Source organism: Leptopilina heterotoma, unplaced genomic scaffold (assembly GCF_015476425.1).
Source record: "Leptopilina heterotoma isolate Lh14 unplaced genomic scaffold, ASM1547642v1 Lhet_123, whole genome shotgun sequence".
Lineage (NCBI taxonomy): Eukaryota > Metazoa > Arthropoda > Insecta > Hymenoptera > Figitidae > Leptopilina > Leptopilina heterotoma.
Genome location: NW_025110842.1, coordinates 4497551 through 4520696, shown reverse-complemented (window position 1 = coordinate 4520696; position 23146 = coordinate 4497551). Strand labels below are relative to the sequence as shown.

At 20.6% G+C, this 23146-nt stretch overlaps 4 protein-coding genes across 12 annotated transcripts in view; 3 read left to right on the top strand and 1 right to left on the bottom strand.

Annotated features, from left to right (window-relative positions):
• LOC122512691 overlaps positions 1 to 3126 on the top strand; it is a 38802-nt gene extending 35676 nt beyond the window's left edge. Inside the window, exons 8-9 of one of the 4 annotated variants that reach the window (XM_043628682.1) lie at positions 2347 to 2618; positions 2842 to 3126. In XM_043628682.1, coding sequence (XP_043484617.1) covers positions 2347 to 2618; positions 2842 to 3024 — 455 coding nt within the window. In that variant the 3' untranslated portion in view covers positions 3025 to 3126. Of the gene's footprint in view, positions 1 to 2346; positions 2619 to 2704 lie in introns of all 4 variants that reach the window. The other 3 variants (XM_043628683.1, XM_043628684.1, XM_043628686.1) reach the window with 3 other exon arrangements.
• Positions 1 to 12886, bottom strand: part of LOC122512693 (phytanoyl-CoA dioxygenase, peroxisomal-like) — a 58982-nt gene extending 46096 nt beyond the window's left edge. For 2 of the 5 annotated variants that reach the window (XM_043628691.1, XM_043628689.1), the window contains exons 1-2: positions 12745 to 12886; positions 6062 to 6135 (exon numbers count right to left, since the gene is read on the bottom strand). The gene's annotated coding sequence lies outside the window, so the exon portion shown is untranslated. Of the gene's footprint in view, positions 1 to 6061; positions 6136 to 8865; positions 9004 to 12744 lie in introns of those variants that run through there. The other 3 variants (XM_043628693.1, XM_043628690.1, XM_043628692.1) reach the window with 3 other exon arrangements.
• On the top strand, positions 7329 to 13623 carry LOC122512692 (scoloptoxin SSD14-like). 2 transcript variants are annotated; one of them, XM_043628687.1, is made up of 10 exons: positions 7329 to 7543; positions 8087 to 8243; positions 9513 to 9728; positions 9990 to 10213; positions 10594 to 10786; positions 11176 to 11376; positions 11650 to 11899; positions 12240 to 12433; positions 12824 to 13064; positions 13289 to 13623. In XM_043628687.1, the coding sequence occupies exons 2-10, from the start codon at positions 8095 to 8097 to the stop codon at positions 13550 to 13552; spliced, it is 1932 nt and encodes a 643-aa protein (XP_043484622.1). In that variant the 5' UTR covers positions 7329 to 7543; positions 8087 to 8094; the 3' UTR covers positions 13553 to 13623. The 2 variants fall into 2 exon arrangements, with proteins under 2 accessions (XP_043484622.1, XP_043484623.1); XM_043628688.1 differs by lacking the exons at positions 7329 to 7543; positions 8087 to 8243 and adding an exon at positions 9261 to 9386.
• A 3388-nt stretch (positions 13624 to 17011) lies between these two features.
• On the top strand, positions 17012 to 21667 carry LOC122512695 (nuclear protein 1). The gene is made up of 2 exons (XM_043628697.1): positions 17012 to 17435; positions 21029 to 21667. Exon 1 carries the CDS (start codon positions 17186 to 17188, stop codon positions 17393 to 17395), a length of 210 nt encoding a protein of 69 aa, XP_043484632.1. The 5' UTR covers positions 17012 to 17185; the 3' UTR covers positions 17396 to 17435; positions 21029 to 21667.
• The last annotated feature ends 1479 nt before the right edge of the window (positions 21668 to 23146 follow it).

Here is a 23146-nt window from a genome sequence, read left to right as displayed (position 1 = left end):
TAAAAATAATGTTACTGTAACTTATTCAGAATTACATTCATCACTTTAATTCAATTATTGTTATCCACAATTTTTAACTAAAATTCTTCCTTAAATTAATATGTTTTTAAAAATTTCATTAAAAATTTACAAATTTTCTTTTTACAATTCAAATTTAAGAAATTTTATCAATTATTCGGATGAAATCAAATGAAATCTATACTTCAATCAAATCAAATATATATTAGACAATAAAAGTATCAAATAACTTAAAAAAAATTCAATTAAAGTTTTTCAAAAAAATTAAATCTACACAATTTTCAGACTTAAAACTATGAAAAATTCAAACATTCAAAGATTATAATTTGAAACCTTTTTAAAATTTAATTATTTCTAACAATTCGCAGTATAATACTTTCTCTCTAAATTTTTGAATTAATAAAAATTTTTTTTGACGTATTTTAATTGTTAATAATATTTTTAAGAATAATTTCATTTTTCGAGAAATTAGATTACAATTGTATTAAAAATAATTGAATCTCTGTAAAAAAAATTTGATTGAATTGAGAAAAGTTTTTGAAAATAATTGAAATTTTGCCGAGATTTTATTAAAATTTTTGAAAATAATTGAATTTTGGAGAAAATTATTATTACTTTTGAAAATAATTGAATTGTTGAGACGAATTTTAATATTTCTTTTTAAATAATTGAATTCTTTTGTGAAATTTTATTAAAATGGTAGATATTAAAAATAATTGAATTTTGATAAATTATAGAAATTAATCAAATTTCTATGAAGAATTTTATTAAAACTATTTTGAAAAAAATTGATTTGTTTAAAAGAATTTCATTAAAATTTTTGAAAATATATAAATTCTTTCAAGAAATTCTTCTATGGAATTTTAATATTTAAGAAAATAATTGAATTCCTGCAATCAATTATATTAAAATTTTATTAAAAATAATTGAATTCTTTTAAAGAATTTTATTATATATGAAAATAATTGAATTCTTGCGATGAATTTTATTCAAAAGAATTGAATTCGTCTAAAGAATTTTATTATTTATGAAAATAATTGAATTCTTCTAAAGAATTCTATTGTTTATGAAAATAATTGAATTTCTGAAATGAATTTTATTAAAAATAATTGAATTCGTCTAAAGAATTTTATTCTTTATAAAAATAATTGAATTCTTGCTATGAATTTTATTAAAAACAATTGAATTCTTGCGATGAATTTTATTCGAAATAATTAAATTCGTCTAAAGAATTTGATTGTTTATGAAAATAATTGAATTCCTGAGATGAATTTTACAAAAATTTTATTAAAATTAATCGAATTCTTATAAAAAATTTTATTATTTATGACAATAATTGAATTTGTTTAAAGAATTTTATTATTTATGAAAATAATTGATCTCTTGCTATGAATTTTATTAAAAATAATTGAATTCTTCTAAAGAATTCTATTATTTATGAAAATAATTGAATTCGTCCTAAGAATTTTATTATTTGTAAAAATATTTGAATTCTTGCGACAAATTTTATTCAAAATAATTTAAATTCTGCGAAAAGTTTGATTATTTATGAAAATAATTTATTTATTGCGAAGAAATTTATAAAAAGTTTGTAAATAAATGAATTCCTGTGAAATTTTTATTATTTAATGAATTCATTAAAAATTGAAATATGACAAAATTTTAAATTAAAACCTTTTAAATTTCATGTATTTAAGAAAATTGCGAACGCAACTCTTTTAAAATTGAATCAATTTTAAAATATTTAGATTTCAAGAATAAGCACAATAACTTTAGAAAAAAATTTATTTTCCAGAATTCCTATCAAAATTCCCTGACCTTTCTAAGTTTTTTCAAGGTTTCAAGTGTAATCAATAATTAATTAATTATTATGTATTGCTTCGGAGGGGAGAGGAGATGGAAAAATTGTCGTTGTAAGGCTATGAAAATCAAAACGACGATGTTGCGACGTCCGTGAGTAATGAGTGAATGCCCGACTGGCAGGGGAGACCGCTCCTTATATACTCGCGCGGTGGGGGAAGTCTCTCGCAATTGGCGCAAGCGCGAGCGAGTGGGGAGTCTCGAACTCTCTTCGGGGAAATCGACGCGACGCGCGCAACTAATACACAGTGGGACTGTGGGAGGAGCTAGTCTCTCTTCAAGTGCGTGCTCTGTCAATTTCGCCTCTCTTACATTCATTACACATTCCATCACATTCAATTAGAATCATTTTGCTGTCTAGCTCCGTTTTGAGAAATTCTTTAAATAAATCGCAAATTACCAATTTTGCGATTTTTAACCCCATCTTCCAAAAATTTGCGAAAATTAACTTTTTTCTTATTCCAAAAGAGCGTCGCTGGCGGCAGAGAAGCACGGGCAGCGACAGCAGCACAGGAAGTAGTGACGCAAGTGTCTGGACAACGGGGGTAATGCAAAAACAATCAAGGGGTAAAAATGGAATGGAAAATTGGCCAATTGGACGAAGATTCGTTCGTGTGAAGACATTGGAGGAGGGGGTGATTTTTATAGGCAATCGACCACTTGAACGTAGTGAAAGTAGTGACAATACGGAAAATACAGCAACAACTACGACATCAACACTTCCTAGAACATTGCCATTGGTATAAAAATTGAAAAACAAAATTTCTTTCTCTATCTCTCTCTTTCTCTCTTTCATTCATTATCACTAATCAATCTTTTTCTCTAGGTCATTTAAACATTTCTCATCAAAAAATTTGAAAAAGTCATCAAAAATATTCTTTTTTTCTAAAAAAAAAACTTCCTAAACGTCCACTTTCCAGAAAACAATGATTACAACCTAACAATCGAAGGGACCTTTTGCAGGAAAAAGAAGAATTTGGTACGAAGACGAAAAAAATGGATGATGATGATGATGACAATTCACGGGAGGGGAGCGAGAGCGATGCGAGTTGGAGTAGTACCGAAGAGGTTAATGAAAAAAAGGCGAATCTTGTAATTTTAGAAGAAAACGTCGATACTCAACATGAGTCTAAAGTTCTAAACTAATATAGCTCGAATTTTTATTTTCAAGGAAAATTTCTTTTTAAATTACTTTTTTCTTTAAAAATTAGAAAATTTTTTTTTTTTTAAGTGATTCAAATTTCCTTTCTTATAAGGAATCGAAATTACTTTTTTAAGAAAAGGAATTAAGAATACTTTTTTAAAAAAGGAGTTAAGAATACTTTTTAAAAAAAAAGGAGTTATGAATACTTTTTTAAAAAAGGAGTTATGAATACTTTTTAAAAAAAGGAGTTATGAATACTTTTTTAAAAAGGAACTAAGAATACTTTTTTTTTTAAAAAGGAACTAAGAATACTTTTTTTTAAAAAGGAACTAAGAATACTTTTTTTAAAGAAATGAAATTAAAATTACATTTCTTACGAAAATGATTTTTTAAAAATTTTATTTCTAAGTAACTCGACATTCCTAATTTTTTTAAGTAGCTAGAGTAATCGACGTTACATATCCGAAGACTATATTTTTATACTTCCACAAAACAAAAATTGCCAATAATTTAAGAAATTATTTTCATTTGACTAAAATACTCAACAATATAAATACTTTCAATTATTAATGTTATTAATTTCTAATTGTTAAAATTTGTAATTAAATTCAAAAAAATTTTTAATGAATTAAATACGTCGTGAAATAAAAATCGACAAATTTAAAAAAGAAATCCGACAAAAATCGCGATTAAAAATTGATAATTAGTTTTGATTAAATTATTTAGTAATTTATTTTTAAATTTAAGTTTAAAATTAGTAATTTATTTTTAAATTTAAGTATTAAATTAGTAATTTATTTTTAAATTTAACTATTAAATTAGTAATTTATTTTAAAATAAAAATTAGGCCCCAATAAATTACTGTCAAATTGAAAATTAATTTTTTTTTTTTTTTTTTTTTTTTTTTTATTAAATTAATAATTTATTAAATTTCAACATAAAAAAATTGATGGTTCAAAAAATAGATTAATTGTAAATTAATAATACTTTCTTAATTATGATAAGGTAATAAATTAAATAAAAAAAATGTCACAATGACTCTTGTAAATATAATAATATATAAATAAGGAGTGTTCATGAAAAATTTTCCTAGTGATAAATGTTGCATGAAGCAGTATTTTAATAGATTTAATGATAAATGTTAAGATAATCTAAAATTAATGTACACATTTTTTGACACCATTCTTTTTTATACATAATACATTGAGACAAAAAAAAGAAAAAATAATACTCTTTTTCTATTTTTTACAACTTGCACAAACACGTTGCTCTATTTCTCTATCGAGTACCTGAATATTTTAAGTTTTTAAAATATTTTTTACCAAAGAAAAAAAAATAAAGAGAAAAAAAGAACGAAAAAAAAGTCAAAGTACTTTTTTTTAAAAATAAATTAATTATTTAGTAAAACAATTTCTATGCTTGACTGACTTTGTCATTCTCATTTTCATTCTGTATTCTATTGTCTTGAGAAAAACAACTTGTAAAATACGTAAATGTATAAATATATAAATAAATATATAAATAGATATATAAATAAATATATAAATATATATATATAAATAAATTAATAAATATATATATATAAATAAATTAATAAATATATAAATAAATAGGTAAAAAAGATGTTATTCAATGAGAGGAAAATTGCATTCCAAAAAATAAAAATACAAAAAAATGTATAAGAAAATCTGTCTGAAATTAAAACTGCGAATGTTTATTGCGAATAAGACACATATTTATAATATATTATATATATTATATATTTATTTATTGAACAGGCAATAAATGACCTTAAATGCAGGAAAAAAAATCTGTACCATCTGTTTTATAAATATTATATATTATAATATATATTTAATATTATAATTTAATATTTTATATTATATTCAATTACATTACAAAATATATTATAAATATAATATATTATAAATTTTGAAATGTTTACCGGACAAAAGAATGATTGTCAGAATATATATATATATATTATTAAATCACAAAATATAAAGTTGTATAAAAAATAATTTTTTGTGTATTGTTGTAAATCCTCTCATTATAAAATGTAAATTTTCTGTTAAATTATTTTTAATCCCCGCCCCCTCCCTTTCCAAAATAATTTGTTTTTAAATATTTATTAACTTGTAAATAAATTTTTTACTTTTGAAACGGAATTATAATTTACAAAATTTTTAAGGGCATTTGAACCTTGATGACGTCACACATGCTTTGCACAATCTGTAACGTCATCAAGGTTCAAATGCCCTTAATTCAAAAAATAAATTATAATTTACAAAAATTTTAATTCAAAAATGAAATTATAATTTACAAAATTTTTAATTCAGAAACGAAATTATAATTTACAAAATTTTTAATTCAAAAACGAAATTGTAGTTTACAAAATTTTAAATTCTGAAACGAAATTATATTAAAAAAAACATATTAAAAATTGATAAACGAATTTATAATTAAAAAACAAATTTAAAATTGAGAAACGAAATTATAATTAAAAAAAACAAATTAAAAATTGATAAACGAATTTATAAAATTAAAAAATAAAAATTGAGAAACGAAATTATAATTTATAAACAAATTGAGAAATTATAATTTATAAACAAATTGAGAAATTATAAATTATAAAACACAAACAAATTAAAAATTTAGAAACGAAATTATAATTTATAATCAAATTAAAAATTTAAAAACAAAATCATATTTATTATTAATGAAAACATAACTTAAAATAAAAAATAAATCTGTTTAAGAATTTGATTCTGAAACTACTTGAAAAGAATAAATTTTATTTATTATTAGTTGAAAGTAATAAAAAAATTAATTTTTATTCTAAAATTCTGTTATACATATTTTTTTTCGCTTAACTTATATGATAATTAAGAGAAGCACTTATTTTCTCGGTTCTAATCGTCAATTAATTAACAATTTAAATTTTCAAATTAACATTTAGTAATTAACCCAAATTAACATAATCAGGTTTAATTAAAAGTAAAAAAAATCAAAAGACATGTTTAAGAATATTTTACTCACAATTTGTCTCGATTTCCTTGATAATTGAAAATTTTCTTCGTGTAAAAAAAGAATTTTCCTGATTTTTGGCAAAGCTGAAAAAAAATATTTAATTATTAATTTATTTATTTAATAAATTATATTATTATTTTATTATTACTTAATTTATTTAATATTATATTATTTATTTTATTAATAATCTTTAACGTCCTTTAATATTTAATTATTGAAAATAAGACGACCACAAAAGGACAATAATTATTTATTTTTATATTTATTATTATTATTTTATTATATTTATTATTAATATTATATTGTTATTAATATTACATTTTTTATTCAATTTAAATAATATTTTACTTATTTTTTTGCAAAATTTAGAAAAGTAAAAAAAAATTGTATTGTAAAAATATGTAATAAATTTTATTTGAGGAAATTTAATTATCCTATTAAACAAACTATGATGAAATATTAATTAACTTAATTATGAACTCAATTAAATTAACCAATTACGTTCAAATTACCATAAAAGTAATGACTTTTATATATACATATATATATGGCAAGATGCAGTAAAACAATGATCGATAAAATGCAATTAATTTAAAAGTGTATTTACGTTATTTAGTAGTTAATTATCATTTTTCTTGATCAATAATAATTAACAATTAAAGAAGAAATTAACTCGAGAATTCATTCAAGAAAAATACATTTTTAACTATAATTAATTAATTAGGTACATAAAAGTTTATAGTTCAAATAAATTTTAGACTTTTAAATAAAAATTTAAATAAAATAAATAAATTTAAATAAAAAATTTTTTTTTGTAAATTATGTAAATTTTTTCTAAATTATACCGGCAGAAAATATATAGTAATAATAAGACTAACAACAAGAATAATTAAAATTGTTTTCAGTGAATTTAAATAATCGGGATAAAAAGAAGCAAAAGAAAAATAAAGTTTGATTGTTAATTAATAATAAATTGTTAATAATGAATTATTATTATAAATATTATTATTATATATAAATAATAATATAATAATAAAAATAATAATAATATCTAATAATAATAATAATAATAACAATAAATAGAGAATAATAATTACATATTTATTAAAATGAAATTAAGATTTATGATTTAATAATAACAATGTATAATAAATAAAAGAAAAATACTACGTTTTTATTTTTAAAAAAATAATAAACTTTTGCGCTAAATTCAATTTTTTCAGGAAACAAATTACTGCGCAAGCTTTGAATCGATTTTTAACCTATCAGCTGCTGTGTTGTTTGCAAATTCACTGTCAAAAAATTATTTTTGCATTCAATTTCTCAATTTTCAATGGAACAAGAGACGAAATTTTGTATGTGTTTTTACACTTTTTTTTAAATAATGGAGAATAAAATTTTCAATAACTTCCATAAAATGGAATTTTTTCCATTCAATATTTATTTGAAGTCTTCATTTTCAAAACATCAATGATAAAAAATTGTCGTACGGTAAGTTTTCGTTTTCTTTCTAATTTTAAATATAAACAAATTGGTATTTAAAAACAAATTTTTATTGTTCAAAGTAATTTGTTATTTAAATTTTTTTTTATTTTTTGAATAGAATAATTTATTATTTAAAACAAATTTTTATTTCAAATAAAATTGTTCAAAGTAATTTATTTAAAATTTTTTTTTTATTTTTTAAATAGAATAATTTTTTATATAAAACAACTTTTTATTTCAAATAAAATATTATTTAAAACGATTTATTATTTTTAATGTCTAGCATTGTTATTAAAAGATTGCAATTTGAGAAAGTTAATTCAAAAATTTTAATTAAAAAATTGAAAAATTATAATTAACAACTCTTTTTTATTATAAAATGTATAATATAATTTTAATACAAGTATATAATAATATATAATATTCTATTATAAATTCTATTATAAATTTTATTATAAAAAAAATAGTTTAAAAATTTATAAAAGAAACGTAAAAAAGTGAAATTTGTAAATAAATAAACCCCGATTGTTATTATTTTTCTTTACACAGATTTGTATATGAAACGCCGCAATCAAAACAATAGTTTTAGTTCAAGGGAGGAAAAATGCAGGAAAATAAATTTCAATAGAAAAAGGAAAAAAATTGTTAATTATCAATCTAAACAAAAATTAATGGATTCAATAAATATTTGCACCATTTTAAACAAGTAAGTGTTTAGTTAAATATTTATTATTTGTTAATATAATTATATTTTCTTTTTTTTGTACTGAAAAATTTTGAGAGCATTCCGATATTGTCTAGTGGCAAGCATACCTGACAAATTTATTATTTAAATTTATTTTATATTTAAAAAAATAAAAATAAAGAACAAGAAACAGATTTTACTATTATTAATTTATTAATTAATTAATAATAATATAATTTTGGTACTGAAAAGTTTTTAATTATTTTGACTGCTTTGAATTCCGATATGTTCTAGTGGCAAGCATACCTAACATTACTCATTGTTTAAATAATTAAATTTATTTTATAGAAATAAATAAAAATAAAGAATGATATATAGTTTTTAATATTATAAATAATTTTGGTATTGAAAAGTTTTGAAAGCATTTTGACTGCTTAGAATTCCGATATGGTCTAGTGGCAAGCATACCTTACATTATTTATTATATAAATAATTAAAATGTATCGTATAGAAAAAAAATAATGAATAATAAATAGATTTTATGAAAACAAATATTGACAATAATTTATTTTGCAAAAATATTAACAAAAAAATTAATCTAATATTTTTTTATAACAAAAAAGAAATTCAATAATGTACTTACAGAGTAAAATTATTGTAAATAATTAAATTTTAACTTTCTTCACAAACATTATAAGCGCGCTCGTAATCAACTTTAGTCGAGAAAAGATGAAAATCAAGTGACAAATATGTGCGTATAAATTCTTATGTAATTATAGAACGCAAACAAATGTACAAAGGACAATAATATTGCTTAGTAATCTACCATTCGTTTTATACGATAAATGATTAAATTAAAAAATTGCAAATATTTTATATATTTAATTTCTTATTTACAAAAAAAAAGTGTAATCAATAACAAAAATTTTTTTTTTAAATTCGGCATTTTTTTTGCTCCGTTTATCATAAATTAATAAATAAATAATAATCTGATGATAAATAATTATAAAGTTATACGAACATCTTGAGATTCAATATGAAGCTGCTTTTCAACACCTGCAACGCCAAGGTCACCGCTAGGTGGCAGTTCAGTTGATAAAATCAGTTTCTACGCCACCTAGTGATGATGTTGACGTTCTCAAGTGGACTAATAATAATAATAATGTCAGTAATAAATAAATAATAAATAAACAATAAATAAATAATACATACTTGAACAGTAAATAAGTAAATTATAAATGAATAGTATTAAAATTAATTTCTATTAAATTAATAACTTTTTTGTTTTAGATTCAATTTAAAATGGAAGAAAATTTTCCTAACCTCCCTCGTGGTATTTACAATTATTTTGATACCAACGATTGTTGGCGTTTTTAATACAAATCAAGATGAAAAATTAATTCCTCCTGATCCCGAATATTCACAACCACCATCGTGGAGTGTATTGAGAAAATTTAAAAAAGCCGCTGTTTGCGCCGATGGACCGCCTTGTGCATTAATTGGAAAGTACGTACAATAAAAAATGTAAATTATAGTCAAAAAAAATTTCTAAATAAAAATAACTTCCGGATGTCCTTAATAGCTCATATTATCGAAAATTAAAAAAAGAAAATTATTCTCACTATCAATACTAAGAATTATAAAAAATTAAAATTATTCTCACTATTAATAGTGAGAATTATCAAAAATTAAAAAAAGAAAAGTATTCTCACTATGAATAGTGAGGATAATTTTTTAAAAATTTTTGACAATATTTGTTTTCCGCAGGACAATATTAGAAAAAAATGGATCGGCAGTCGACGCAACATTGGCGGCAATGATCTGCAATGGCTTTATAAATATGCACAGTTTGGGATTTGGTGGGGGATTTTTCATGACAATTTACGAACGAAAATCGGAAAAGGCTTTTGTTTTGGACGCAAGATATTCGGCTCCGGCAGCAGCGCACAAATTTATGTTTCATGATAAGTCCGATAATGCCTCGAAAACCGGTACTATACTACTATTATAACAATATTTTACAATTATTTTAATCTCTAATTATTAATTATTATTAATATTATTGTTCTCTGAATGTAGCGTCGACGCTAAGCGTCCAAAAAATTTTCTTTTCTCCAAAAACCCAAAATTATTTAACAATTTTTTTTCTACAGATTTTAAGTTGAATTGATTAAATTAAAAATTACAGAAATTCGGATAAATGTAGTAAAACTAATGGCATTTTTATCACTAAAAACAAAACTATTTTTATGCTTTAAAAAAATAGTCTTTGACGCTCAGCGTCGACGCCAATTTTAGGGATTCAAATATTAATAATAATTAAAATTACAATTAAAAAATGGTTCATTTTACTGGGTTTAATTTTATTTAGGCAGTTTATCGGTGGCTGTACCAGGAGAACTAGCGGGTTACTGGGAGGCTCATAAACGATTTGGAAATTTGCCCTGGGCAGAATTATTCGAACCAAGTATTGAAATTTGCGATAATGGTTATAATTTGACAAAATCCCAGTATAAAGGTCTTCAGGAGGATAATTTCAATATTCACGATGATCCTACTCTCAAGTAATTATATTTTTTATTCTTGTATTTTTTCATAAAAATAATTTTTATATTACTGTTGCATTTTTTCATTTATTAATACAACTGTTTTTAATTTTATATAATATTTTTTCTATTATTATTATTTTTGTATTTCTACTGAAATTCGACGTAAAAAATTACCACTAGCGAGAAAGTCAATGGCGCCCTCTGGCAACTAATTCTAACGCGGGCTTTTTCAAATTTTCAAATTTATTTTTTTCGTTTTTCGTAAATTAATTTAATTTTGTTATTATAATTATTATAATTAAAATTTATTACTTTTAATTTTTCAATTACTTTTCAAGGAATAAAGAGGGAAAAAAATAAAAGGAAGAAAATTTCTAATTTTGAAATATAATTTCAATTTTTAGGGAAATGTTCATTGATCCTGAGACGGGCGAACTTCGAAAGCCGGGTTCAATAATAAAGCCAAAAAAATTATGCGAAACAATGCGATTAATTGCTAAAGAAGGTGTAAATATTTTCTACAATGGTTCATTGGGACTTAAACTTGTTGAAGATTTAAAGCAAAGAGGTGGAATTATCGAGATGAAGGATCTCAATGATTACAGGTTAATAACTTTAAAAAATTATTATTAAATTTTTAAAAAATTTGAAAATTGCAAGTAAAAATTAATAACAATAATAAAAATAAAAAATAATTGTAAAAAATTAATAATAGAAATAAAAAATAATTATAAAAAATTAATAATAGAAATAAACAATAATTATAAAAAATTTAATAGAAATAAAAAACAATTATAAAAAATTAATAATAGAAATAAACAATAATTATAAAAAAATTAATAGAAATAAAAAAATAATGAAAAGAAAAAAATTTTCAGAGTAAAATGGAGGGAGCCAGCGAGTACAATTCTTTCTAATGGAATAAAAGTTTATTCCTCGGGTGTTCCAGGCGGCGGGGATATTCTTATATTTCTTCTCAACATTTTTGATAATTTCCATTTCACAAAGGAGAGCATTGCTGACATTAATTCTTCGATAGTCACATTTCAAAATATGATAGAGGCATTTAAATACGCTTACGCATTTCGAACAAAACTCGGTGATTCCGATTTCGTCGATTTAACGCAAGTAATTATTTTTGCATTTCATATTTCAGAATATGATAAATTTTTCCATGTTTTCAAGAAATAAAATACTTCTTTCTTATAAGTAAATTAATTTAATTCTTATTACTAAAATTATATTGTAATTATTCTATTAATCAACTAAACGAAGTAATAGAATTTAATTAAATAAATAATAATAATTAAATGTAATTAAATAATTAAAATTTGAAAATAGAAAACAAATTTAATTAAATTAGTGTTCTGTTTGAATTTTCTTTTTTGAAAAAGAATTTTTTAAATTAATAATACTGACAAGTGGTATAAAATAAATTATAAACTATATTATATGTATATTTATGTAGTTGATTAGAAAGTTGCAATCGAAGGAGTTCGCTAAATTGCATTGGGAAAAAATCAACAGCGAGAGAACATGGAACGATCCATTTTATTATGGTTTTGAAGATAGTGGAAATTTTAATGATCATGGAACATCACATATATCAGTATTTGCACCAAATGGTGATGCTGTTTCCATTACCAGTACTGTCAATCTTTAGCAAGTATCAAATTTTCTCTTTTTAAATTTTTTTTCCCCTTTTAATTAAATTTAATGAAAATAATTTTTAATTTTTTAAATTGAAATAGTTTAATTAAAATATGCATGTTGGTCGTAGTCGTTGAGGCATTAAAATGCGTAAATTTGTTATACGTTCGAATCCCGGTGAGGGGAAAGATTTTATTAATTTAAATAAAATAATTATTTTTCTGTGGCAAAAATTCTTTTTCCTTAGTTTGAAGAGAGGTTCAAAAGATTTTTTTTTCTTAAGTGGAAAAAAAAGAAAAATTCTCTAGTGATTGAATATTTACCTAATAGTTAAGTAGAATGTTGTATTTCAATTTTCCCTCTTTTAATTATTATTCCTTTTTTTTAATTTTCAAAAATTAGTTTTGGAAGTGGAATCGTAAGCGAACAAACTGGAATTCTCCTCAACAGTGGAATGGACGATTTTGGCCTCGAATCAAAATTCAGTTATTTTGGAATTCCACCCAGTCAAAGTAATCTCATTGAACCTGGAAAAAGACCATTGTCATCAATGTCGCCAACAATTTTAATTGACAGCAATAATAATGTCAAAATGATCATTGGCGCTGCTGGCGGTACAAAAATAACAACTGCAATTGCTTTTGTACGACAATATTTACATAAAAACAAATTAATAATAAATAATAATAAAAAATAATAATAATAAAATAATAATTATAATTATAATAATAATAAAGTAATAATAATAATAAAATAATAATAATAATTATTATTATTATTATAAATAATTATTAAAAATAAAAGAAATAATAAATTTTTCTTAATTTTCATTTTTTAATTTCTTTTTTTGTTTTTTTTTCTTTGCAGGTGATTGCGAGATTTTTGTGGATGGGAAACACACTGAAGGAAGCAGTGGACGCGGCAAGAATTCATCATCAATTATTTCCAATGAAATTAATTTACGAATATGGAATCGAAAAATTAATAATTGAGGGTTTAAAAAAATTGGGACATCATACAATGAGATATAAAAATCACGCAAGCATTATTTCCGCAATTACGAGAGAAAATGAGACTATTTTTGCAAATGCAGATTACAGAAAAAGTGGCGATGTTTATGGAATCGATTGAAAAAAAAAATTGTAAATAAATTTTTTACTTTCAAAAAAAAAATTTTTTTTTATTAAAACTGACGATAATTATACGATGAGAAAAATTATAATTTAATTAATAGTTTCATTTAATTAAATTAATAATTTAAGTTAATTTAATTAATAGTTTCATTTAATTTAATTAACAGTTTAAATTAGATTAATTAATAGTTGGATTATTATTAAATTAACAGTTTAATTTAACATAATTAATAAATTATATTTTATTTTAATAATTAATAATTGAATTCTAACGTCAAACTTTATAAAAACTTTGAAAAATAATTCAATTTTATTAATATTGATGAAAATAATTGAATTTTTGCGAAGAATTTTTCTTATTTATTTAAAATAATTGAATTCTGGCGAGAAAATGTTATTAATTTTTTGAAAATATTTGAATATATTCGAGGAATTCAATTTAAATTTATTAAAAATAATTGAATTAATACGAAAATTTTTCTAAAGATTTATGAAAATAATTGAATTGTTTCAAAGAATTTTATTAAATTTTAAAAAAATTCAATTATTTTGAATAATTTGATTAAAATTGTACTCAAAGTAATTGACTTTTTACAAAGAATTGCATTAAAAATTTTGACATTAATTGAATTTTTTTAAAACATTATTTATTACAATTTTTAATATTAATTGAATTGAGAATTTTATTAAATTTAAAAAAATGCAATCATTTTGAAAAATTTGATTAAAATATTATTAAAAATAATTTAATTGAATAATTTTATTGAAACTGTATTAAAAATAATTTTTTTTTCGCAACGAATTTTATAAACAAATTTTGAAAAATTGAATAATTCATGTCGAAAATTTTATTGTTTGTGAAATTAATTTAATTCTTGTCAAGAATTTAATTAAAATTATTGAAAATAATTGAAATCTTACGAAAGATTTTATTATTTATAATTTATAATAATAATTAAATTCTTTCGAAGAATGTTATTAAAATTTTATTGAAAATAATTGAATTCTTAAATAAAATTTTATTAAAACTTAAAAAAAAATTCAATTCTTGAGAATATTTTTTCACATTTTTGAAAATAATTTAATCGAGGAATTTAATTATTATTTTATTGGAAATAATTGAATTCTCGAGGAGAATTTTATTAAACTTTTCTAAAAATAATTGAATTCTTTTATGAAATTTGAAAATAATTCAATTTTGACAACGAATTTTATAAACAAATTTTAAAAAATTGAATTCATGTCGAAAATTTTATTATTAATGAAAATAATTTAATTTTTTAAACGAATTTTATAAAAATTTATTATTATTATTTTTTCAAAATAATTAAATTGAATTCCCAAGAACAATTAAATTTCAATTTTGTGAAAATAATTGAATTCCTTTAAAATGAATTTTATAAAAATTTATTATTATATTTTTTCAAAATAATTGAATTAAATTCCCCTGAGGAATTTTATTTCAATTTGTGAAAATAATTGAATTCTTTTGAGAAATTTTACTGAAAATAATTGAATTTTTTTTATAAAAATTGTTAAACAATTTTGAAAATAATTGAATTTCTTTGAGAAATTTTACTGAAAATAATTGAATTTTGTTTATAAGAATTGTTAAACAATTTTGAAAATAATTAAATTCTTTCGAAAAATTTTATTAAAATTGTATTAAAAATAATTGAATTCATACGAAGAACTTTAATATTTATAAAAAATAATTGAAGAAGAATTGAAAAATAATTGAATTCATATGAAGAATTTTATTAAAATTTTTTAGAATGTAATTGAATTTCTTTGGGAAATTTTACTCAAAATAATTGAATTTTCACGAAGAATTTTATTATTTATGAAAATAATTGAATTATTACAAAAAGTTTTAATTTTTTTTTCTAATTTAATTCTTGAGTAAAATTTTATTACAATTTTTGAAAATAATTGAATTTTTTTAATAAAAGTTTTACTGAAAATAATTGAAATCCAGCGAAGAATATATTATTATTTTCGAAAATAATTGAATTCTTGCTACAAATTTTTACAAAAAGTTTTTTAAATAATTCAATTTATGCGGAAAAAATTTTATTATTTGTAAAAATAATTGAATTCCTGCGAAGAATTTAAATTATTTGCGAAACTATTTAATTATTTCGAATAATTTAATTAAAATGATACTAAAAATAATTAATAAAAATTAATACACGCAATTAAAGTTACAACAAAATTTCAATTATTATTAAATTTACAATTCATGCGAATGAATTATTTATCATCAGAAATTGGAAAAAAAAAATTTTATTTCAACAAAAAGGTGAAATATCGCAAATAACTTACAGCTGTTAAAACTCAGATTCACTTTATACAGTGAAATAATAATAAAAAAAAATTATACTAAAAAATACAATCGCACTCAAACACTAGTGCGTCAACAATAACCAAGATAAAATGTAATCAAACAAAGAAAATTAATTACTGAAAGAATTTATCATCACAACTTTGAATAATAATTATTTATTTATTTTCTTTTATTGCTCTGCTTTTTAAAACTAATCGCATGAATTGCAAAATTCACTTTCTCCGTAAAATGCGCGAAAAGAAAATTGACGCACGAACAAAAGTTTTCTTGACAATTTTTCACTTTGTGTAAATAGAAAATTAATAAAATTGTTTCTTTCACTAAATACGATAATTTCACTATTACTAAGTTGAATTATTTTTCTAAACGAAATACTTTCACTCAATGGAATAATTTTACTGTAAATATAAATATTTACTGCTTAAAAAGACAATTTTTTTTAGATATTTTTCCTGTTTTTAAAGATAATTTCACGAATTTTACAAAAAAGGCAATTTCGACAGATTTAATAGACACGGTAATTTTACGAAAGTTGATAATTTTACCAAAAGAGGATAATTCGTGAATTTACCCAAAGACGTCTATTTTCTTAAAGAAAATAATTTCATTAAAATAAATTCCCGCATTTGTTACGAAAATAAATTCAAACAAAATTGAAACGTTTTCTTAAATTAATTCGGAAAGAGAAAAAATATTTGTGTATATAATTATTTTGACGCAAGTTTTATTTTTACCTTTTTATAGGTTATGTTCCTTATTTCTTTTACCCTTTTTTACCTCGATTTACCAGCAGTTACGATAAATACACGATACACACTTGTGGACCTTGTGAACCTTGTGAATTATTAATTACAACCTAATTATCAATCGATAATTAACTAAACTATTCTCATTTGTTAAATTGAAAGAAATAATTTCTCAATTAAACAAACTTGTTTTTACTCTATTCTAATATATTATTTTCATCACAGATCTCGATGAATTCCTTTTTTTTTTGACACTTTCAAAGTAAGAAACTTGACGAACCAATGAAAATCGACCTCGTCGTGCGCATGCGCATTTAAATTCACCGTGTCTATAAAAGAGACGGGCGCTGTTTTTACAAAAACCAGTTGTATTCGTGAAATCTATTGTGGACAATTTGTTTTCTCCGCAAACAAAACAAATTTTATTTATTTCGGAGACAAAAGGTTTTCTTCTAAAGAAGAAACTTTTACCCCTTTTTCTTTATTTTTTTGAGAAAAGAAATTTGAATAGAGCAGCAAAAAAGAAAAAGTGTTAATTATGTCTGAGGATCATTTTGATGAATACGAGCATTTCAACTACGATTATGATAAGCACATCTTCAGTGCTCACAGTGGAAAACAAAGAAGCAAACGTGAGGCAATTCTCCATACAAATCATTTCGATCCAAGTGGACATTCACGAAAGATCGTTACTAAATTAATGAATTCCGAGCACAATAAACGACACGTTGAAAAAAATAAATCCTAAAGAAGAATATTTGGCGCAGAACGAGAGGCAAAAAAAAAAGGTAAAAATTAATATTCAACTATTTTCTTTTCGAATTTTATTAAATATAAATAAACAAGTATCTTTTGATTTCAAGGTCAAATTCTTTTTATTTTGCGGCGTAAAATAACTTGTGTGACAAGATGGCGGCACTTGTTTTGTATATAAAAAAAAAATTGCGTCTTATTTGAATTTTACGAGACCTTGAAACGGATTTAAAATTAAAATAATTCATTCACAAGAAACTTTATAACCAAAAAGTCGATTTTTAATTTATTCCAGTCCTTTTTTCTCGATATTCGTGTCAATGACGTGTATATTTTTAACCTAGATTGTTTATATTCCTTTTTTTCATGACTAATGCAACAATGATAATAATAAACAAATCATATTTTCTCTTGCAGTAAAAATGATGCAATTTGTAATTTTAAAATTGAAATTCATTTCATTGTTATTGTAGAGAATAAAAAGGTGCTTTTGAAAATAATATTTTTAAATTATTATCTCCGTATATGTTAAATATTTACATTTTTAGCGAAAAATAGAATAAGTAAGCGAGCGTCGTGTGTATAAATGCAGATAAGATTATTTACATAAATAAGAATATCTCACGTTCGAGAAGTTTCTAGAAAATGAAACGGAATTTTAATGTCCATGCGCAGCAGAAATTATTATTATTATTATTATCAATATTTTATTATTTTTATTTTTTAATATTATTTTCACTACTTTAATTTTTAAAATTATTATTATTATTAAAAAAAAATAAAAATTTATTATTTATAAAATAAAAAAAAAAAGAATTATTATTATTATTATTATTTTCATTATTTTTTAAAATTATTTTAATAATTATTTTTATTATATTATTACTATTTTCAATATTTTTTCATTATTTCTTACATTTTCATTATTTTATTACTATTTTTTTCATCATTATAATCAATTTAAGGTAGTACGCTCGTGATCGCACTTTTCTATAGAATTTCATGAAATTTGAAATCAGAATAGTTAATAACAAGATCTATGTATTTGCAAAATATTAAAAAAATTGACCGTTTCTAAAACAAGATATTTAAGTTCAAAGTTTGTTATTTAACATGGTTAACCTATGAAAAGTGCATGTAAACGGCACATTTCTTCTAATAACTTCTAAAATTTTCTATAGATTGTTTTAAAAAACTAATATATTATAAATGAATGTTTGAGAATTTTATAACAAAAAGATTTAACAATATTAACCGTTTCAGTTAAAAGATATAATATAATATAATATTCTAACTTGACTAGTATACTTGTGTGTGAGTGTGTCTGTACATAGGGCTGACTATGTATTCAGTACAGTCCAAGCAAAAATATGCTACAGTAACTGCACCATACTATAGCATTTTATTAAAATTTACTTTTGAGAGTGACTGTCGCGAGCGTACTACCTTAAACATTCGTACAACGTAATCATTATTTCTATTATTATTATTTCATTGAAACATTCAATTTTAATATTTTTTCAATAATTCAATAATAATTTGCAGTTGAATATTGAATATTATATATATTAAGGATCAATTAAAACATCAAAATATATCATTTTTAACTTTATTTTTATTGAATATTATTTTTTTTTACTATTATCAATAATTTTGACTATTTTTATTATCATTATTGAGGTATTAATATTATTAAATTGTTAAATTATTAATTATTAAAAATTATATCAATTTTTTAACTTTTTAAACATTTAGTGGAAAAAATTATTAATTAACTAAAATTCAACGTTTAAATTGTAATTTAAAAATTTGAAAGTTTTTTGCTACCAGCAATAAAAATAATAATTATAGCATTTAATAATTAAATTTTATAATAAAAAAATATTTAAAAAAAAATGTTAATATAAACGTGAGTAAAATTTTTTTGAAAATATATACAAAGTGTACAAAATAAAAAATTAATAAATATATAAATAGAAAAAAGTAAAAATAGAAAAAGGTAAAAATAAAAGAAGATAAAAAATAGAAAAAATAAAGAGTAAAAAATAATAAAAATATAAATAGACGAAAAAATAGAAATTAAAAACAATAAAAATAGAAAATAAATATTATTAAAATTTTTTTGAAAACTTTGATAAATACTTCAATTCCTGTGAAGAATTTTATTAATTTTGAAAATAAATTGAATTAAGTTTCTTTTTTTAATTATTAAAAATAATTGAATCCTTGCGAAGAATTTGAATTAATTTTTTTACAATAATTGAATCGAGAAACTTAATTGAAAATTTTATTAAAAATAATTGCATTCCGGCGACGAATTTTTTGTTATTTTTAAAAATAATTGTATTTTTGAGGATAATTTTTTAATTAAAATTGTCCAAAAATAATTGAATATTTTTGTGAAATTTAAAAATAATTGAATTTTTGAAGAGAATTTTATTACTTTTCAAAATAATTGAATTTCTGAAAAGAATTTTATTACTTTTCAAAATAATTGAATTTCTAAAAAGAATTTCACAATTTTTCAAATTTTTAAAAATAATTGAATTCTTACATTAAATTTTATTCAAAATTTGAAAAATAATTTAATTCTTTAGAAGAATTTTATTATTTTTGAAAATAATTAAATTTCTGAGAAGAATTTTATTATTAATAAAAATTATTATTGAATTCCTGAGACGAATTTTTTTATTTATAAAAAATAATTCAATTTTTTTATTTTTGAAAATAATTGAATCGAGAAACTTAATTGAAATTTTATTGAAAGTAATTGAATCTTAACAAAGAATTTTAATTAAATTTTTTGAAAATAATTGAAATTCTTAAGTCAAATTTTATTCAAATTTTAAAAAATAATTCAATTCCTGCGAAGAATTTTATTATTTTTGGAAATAATTGAATTTCTGAGAAGAATATTATTATTTGTGAAAATAATTGAATTTTCACGAAGAATTGTAATTAAATTTTTAAAAATAATTGAATCGAAGAACATAATTGAAATTTTATTGAAAATAATTGAATTTATGAGAAGAATTTTTTTATTTTTTAAAATAATTGAATCTTAACGATGAATTTTAATTACATTTGTGAAAATAATTGAATCTTATGTAAGAATGTTAATTAAATTTTTGAAAATAATTGAATCGAGAAATTTAATTGAAATTTAATTGAATATTAATTGAATCTTAAAAGAAGAATTTTAATTAAATTTTTGAAAATAATTGAATTCTTAAGTCAAATTTAATTGAAACATTAAAAAACAATTCAATTCTAGCAAAGAATTTTATTATTTTTGAAAATAATTGAATTTTTGGAGAAAAATGTTATTATTTGTAATAATTGAAAAAAAAATAAAATTAATAACAATTAAAATAGAAAATAAATTTAAACAAAATAAATTTTAAACAAAAATTGAAAAACATAAGAATTGAAAAAATGTAAATAAATAAAATATAAAAAGCTTTTTTTTAGGGGGAGGGGGGGGAATAAAAAGTGTTGTTTGGGGATTAAGAATTGTAAAATACTTTAAAAAGAAAATATAAATATATAAAAAATTACAATAATGAAAATATTACCTAATAATAATAATGAAAATTTTAATTAACAAAATTTTTTCTCTTTGTTCCAGGAAACAAAAGTTCCCAAAAATTCATCGGAAAAAACGAAAAACCCTCGTTGGCAAAAAATTTTCTCCAGGATCTGAAGGAACACTGCTTTCTTTTTTTTAATTACGTATTAAGAAAACAACAACAAAAAAATGTGAAAAAAATGAAAAAATTGCATTTAAACGTTATAAATAATGTTTCAATTCTAAGAAACCATAAAAATAGCAACCATAGTTTCATCATTGATTGATGTTGTTTCACACTATGCGATTTGCATTATTATTACTTATTTAAAATAAAAAAAAAAATTTTTTTTTTATTATTTATTTCCCTTTTCGGAAATAAGTAGTCATAATATCGATTTATGAAAATATAATTTTAATGTAGAATAAGCGCAAAAAAAAGCGAAAAAAAATATTAGAATAGTTACACTATAATAAAACGTGTGCTGTTTCTTAGGAATTTTAAGTAAAATAAAAGAAAAGATGTAACTTTTTTTTCTAAGTTATTATTAGAAAGAAAAACAAAAAAAAAAACAAATGTTTTAATTCTATTGTTAAAAGAAATACATTTTTAATGTGTGTGAGGAGAGAAATAATAATTCTGGAATTATGTAGAATTATAAGTAACTCATGATCTTAATAAATAGAAAAATATATAAATACCTGTTTTCATTTCGTTTGTTTGTTCCTTTTTTACATTTTCCTTTTGGTCCGTTTTCACTTTTTCTTTCGTTTTTCTCGTGTTCGTTCCTTGTGTTTTATTTTTGTCCAGCGTTTCAAATTTATTCACTTTCACGCATTTATTTATTATTTTCGTTTCGAACTTTCATTATTTGTCACTCTTTTCGTCTTTTTTTTCTCTTTTCATTCTTTTCAGTTTTTCCTTTTTCAGTTTTTTTTTCTTTTTTCATTATTTTCTTTCCTTTCACTTTTTTCACTCTCTTTTCACTAATCACCACACTACTTTTGACTTTGTCGATTCGATTACGAAGAAGCTTTTTGAAAAAAATTAGTTCCATAGAGTTTTTAATTAAAAGTATGAAAAATTCAAATATTCGAATATTTTAATTTGAAACCTTTACAAAATTGCAATTATTAGTAACTTCTCCAAAATTCAATTATTATCTAAAACTTTAACTAAAATTAATTTTTAAATCAAATTTTATTAGAAAATTTTACGAGAATTCAATTATTTAAATAAAAAAACACATAATTTATTAAAGAATTAAAAGTTTTTAAAATTTAATTCTTATATACATAATTTATCAATAAATTTTAAAATAATTGAATTCTTTCGACGAATTAAAATTAAATTTTTAAGAATATTTACATTCTTCGAGAAATTTAATTAATGTTGTATTAAAAATAATTGAAATTCTGAGATAAGTTTTATTTTATTTATGGAAATAATTGAATTATTACGAAGAATTTTATACGAGAATTTATTTTTTGAAAATAATTCAATTATTCCTGTAAAGAATTCAATTACTTTTAGTAAATAATTTAATTCCTGTCAAGAATTTTATGAAAAGTTTTTAAATAATTAAATTCCTGCTAAGAATTAAAAAAAATTTTGAAAATAATTAAATTCCTTCGAAGAATTTCATTATTTTTAGAAAATAATTGAATCTTAACGAAGAATTTTAATTAAATTTTTTGAAAATAATTAAATTCTTAAGTCAAATTTTACTCAAATTTTAAAAAATAATTCAATTCCTGCGAAGAATTTTATTATTTTTGAAAATAATTGAATTTCTAAGAAGAATTTTTTTATTTTTGAATATAATTGAATCTTAAGGAAAAATTTTAATTCAATTTTTGAAAATAATTGAATCGAGAAACTTAATTGAAATTTTATTGAAAGTATGTAATTGAATCTTAACGAAGAATTTTAATTAAATTTTTTGAAAATAATTGAATTCTTAAGTCAAATTTTATTCAAATTTAAAAAAATAATTCAATTCCTGGGAAGAATTTTATTATTTATAAAAATTATTGAATTCTGGCTAAGAATTTTCATTAAAATTAAAATTCATTAAAAATATAATTGAATTCTTCCCATAAAATTTAATGAAACTTTGGAAAAAAAATTCAATTCTTGCAGGACTGAAGAATTTTATTATTTATAAAAATAATTCA

What these genes read in the sequence shown, in the direction of transcription:
- LOC122512695 (XM_043628697.1), top strand. Translation starts at nt 17,186, where the DNA reads ATGTCTGAGGATCATTTTGATGAATACGAGCATTTCAACTACGATTAT.
- LOC122512692 (XM_043628687.1), top strand. Translation starts at nt 8,095, where the DNA reads ATGAAACGCCGCAATCAAAACAATAGTTTTAGTTCAAGGGAGGAAAAA. An exon ending in ATTTGCACCATTTTAAACAA is followed by an intron (nt 8,244 to 9,512) that starts GTAAGTGTTTAG and finishes TTTTTGTTTTAG; the next exon opens with ATTCAATTTAAAATGGAAGA. An exon ending in CACGATGATCCTACTCTCAA is followed by an intron (nt 10,787 to 11,175) that starts GTAATTATATTT and finishes TTCAATTTTTAG; the next exon opens with GGAAATGTTCATTGATCCTG.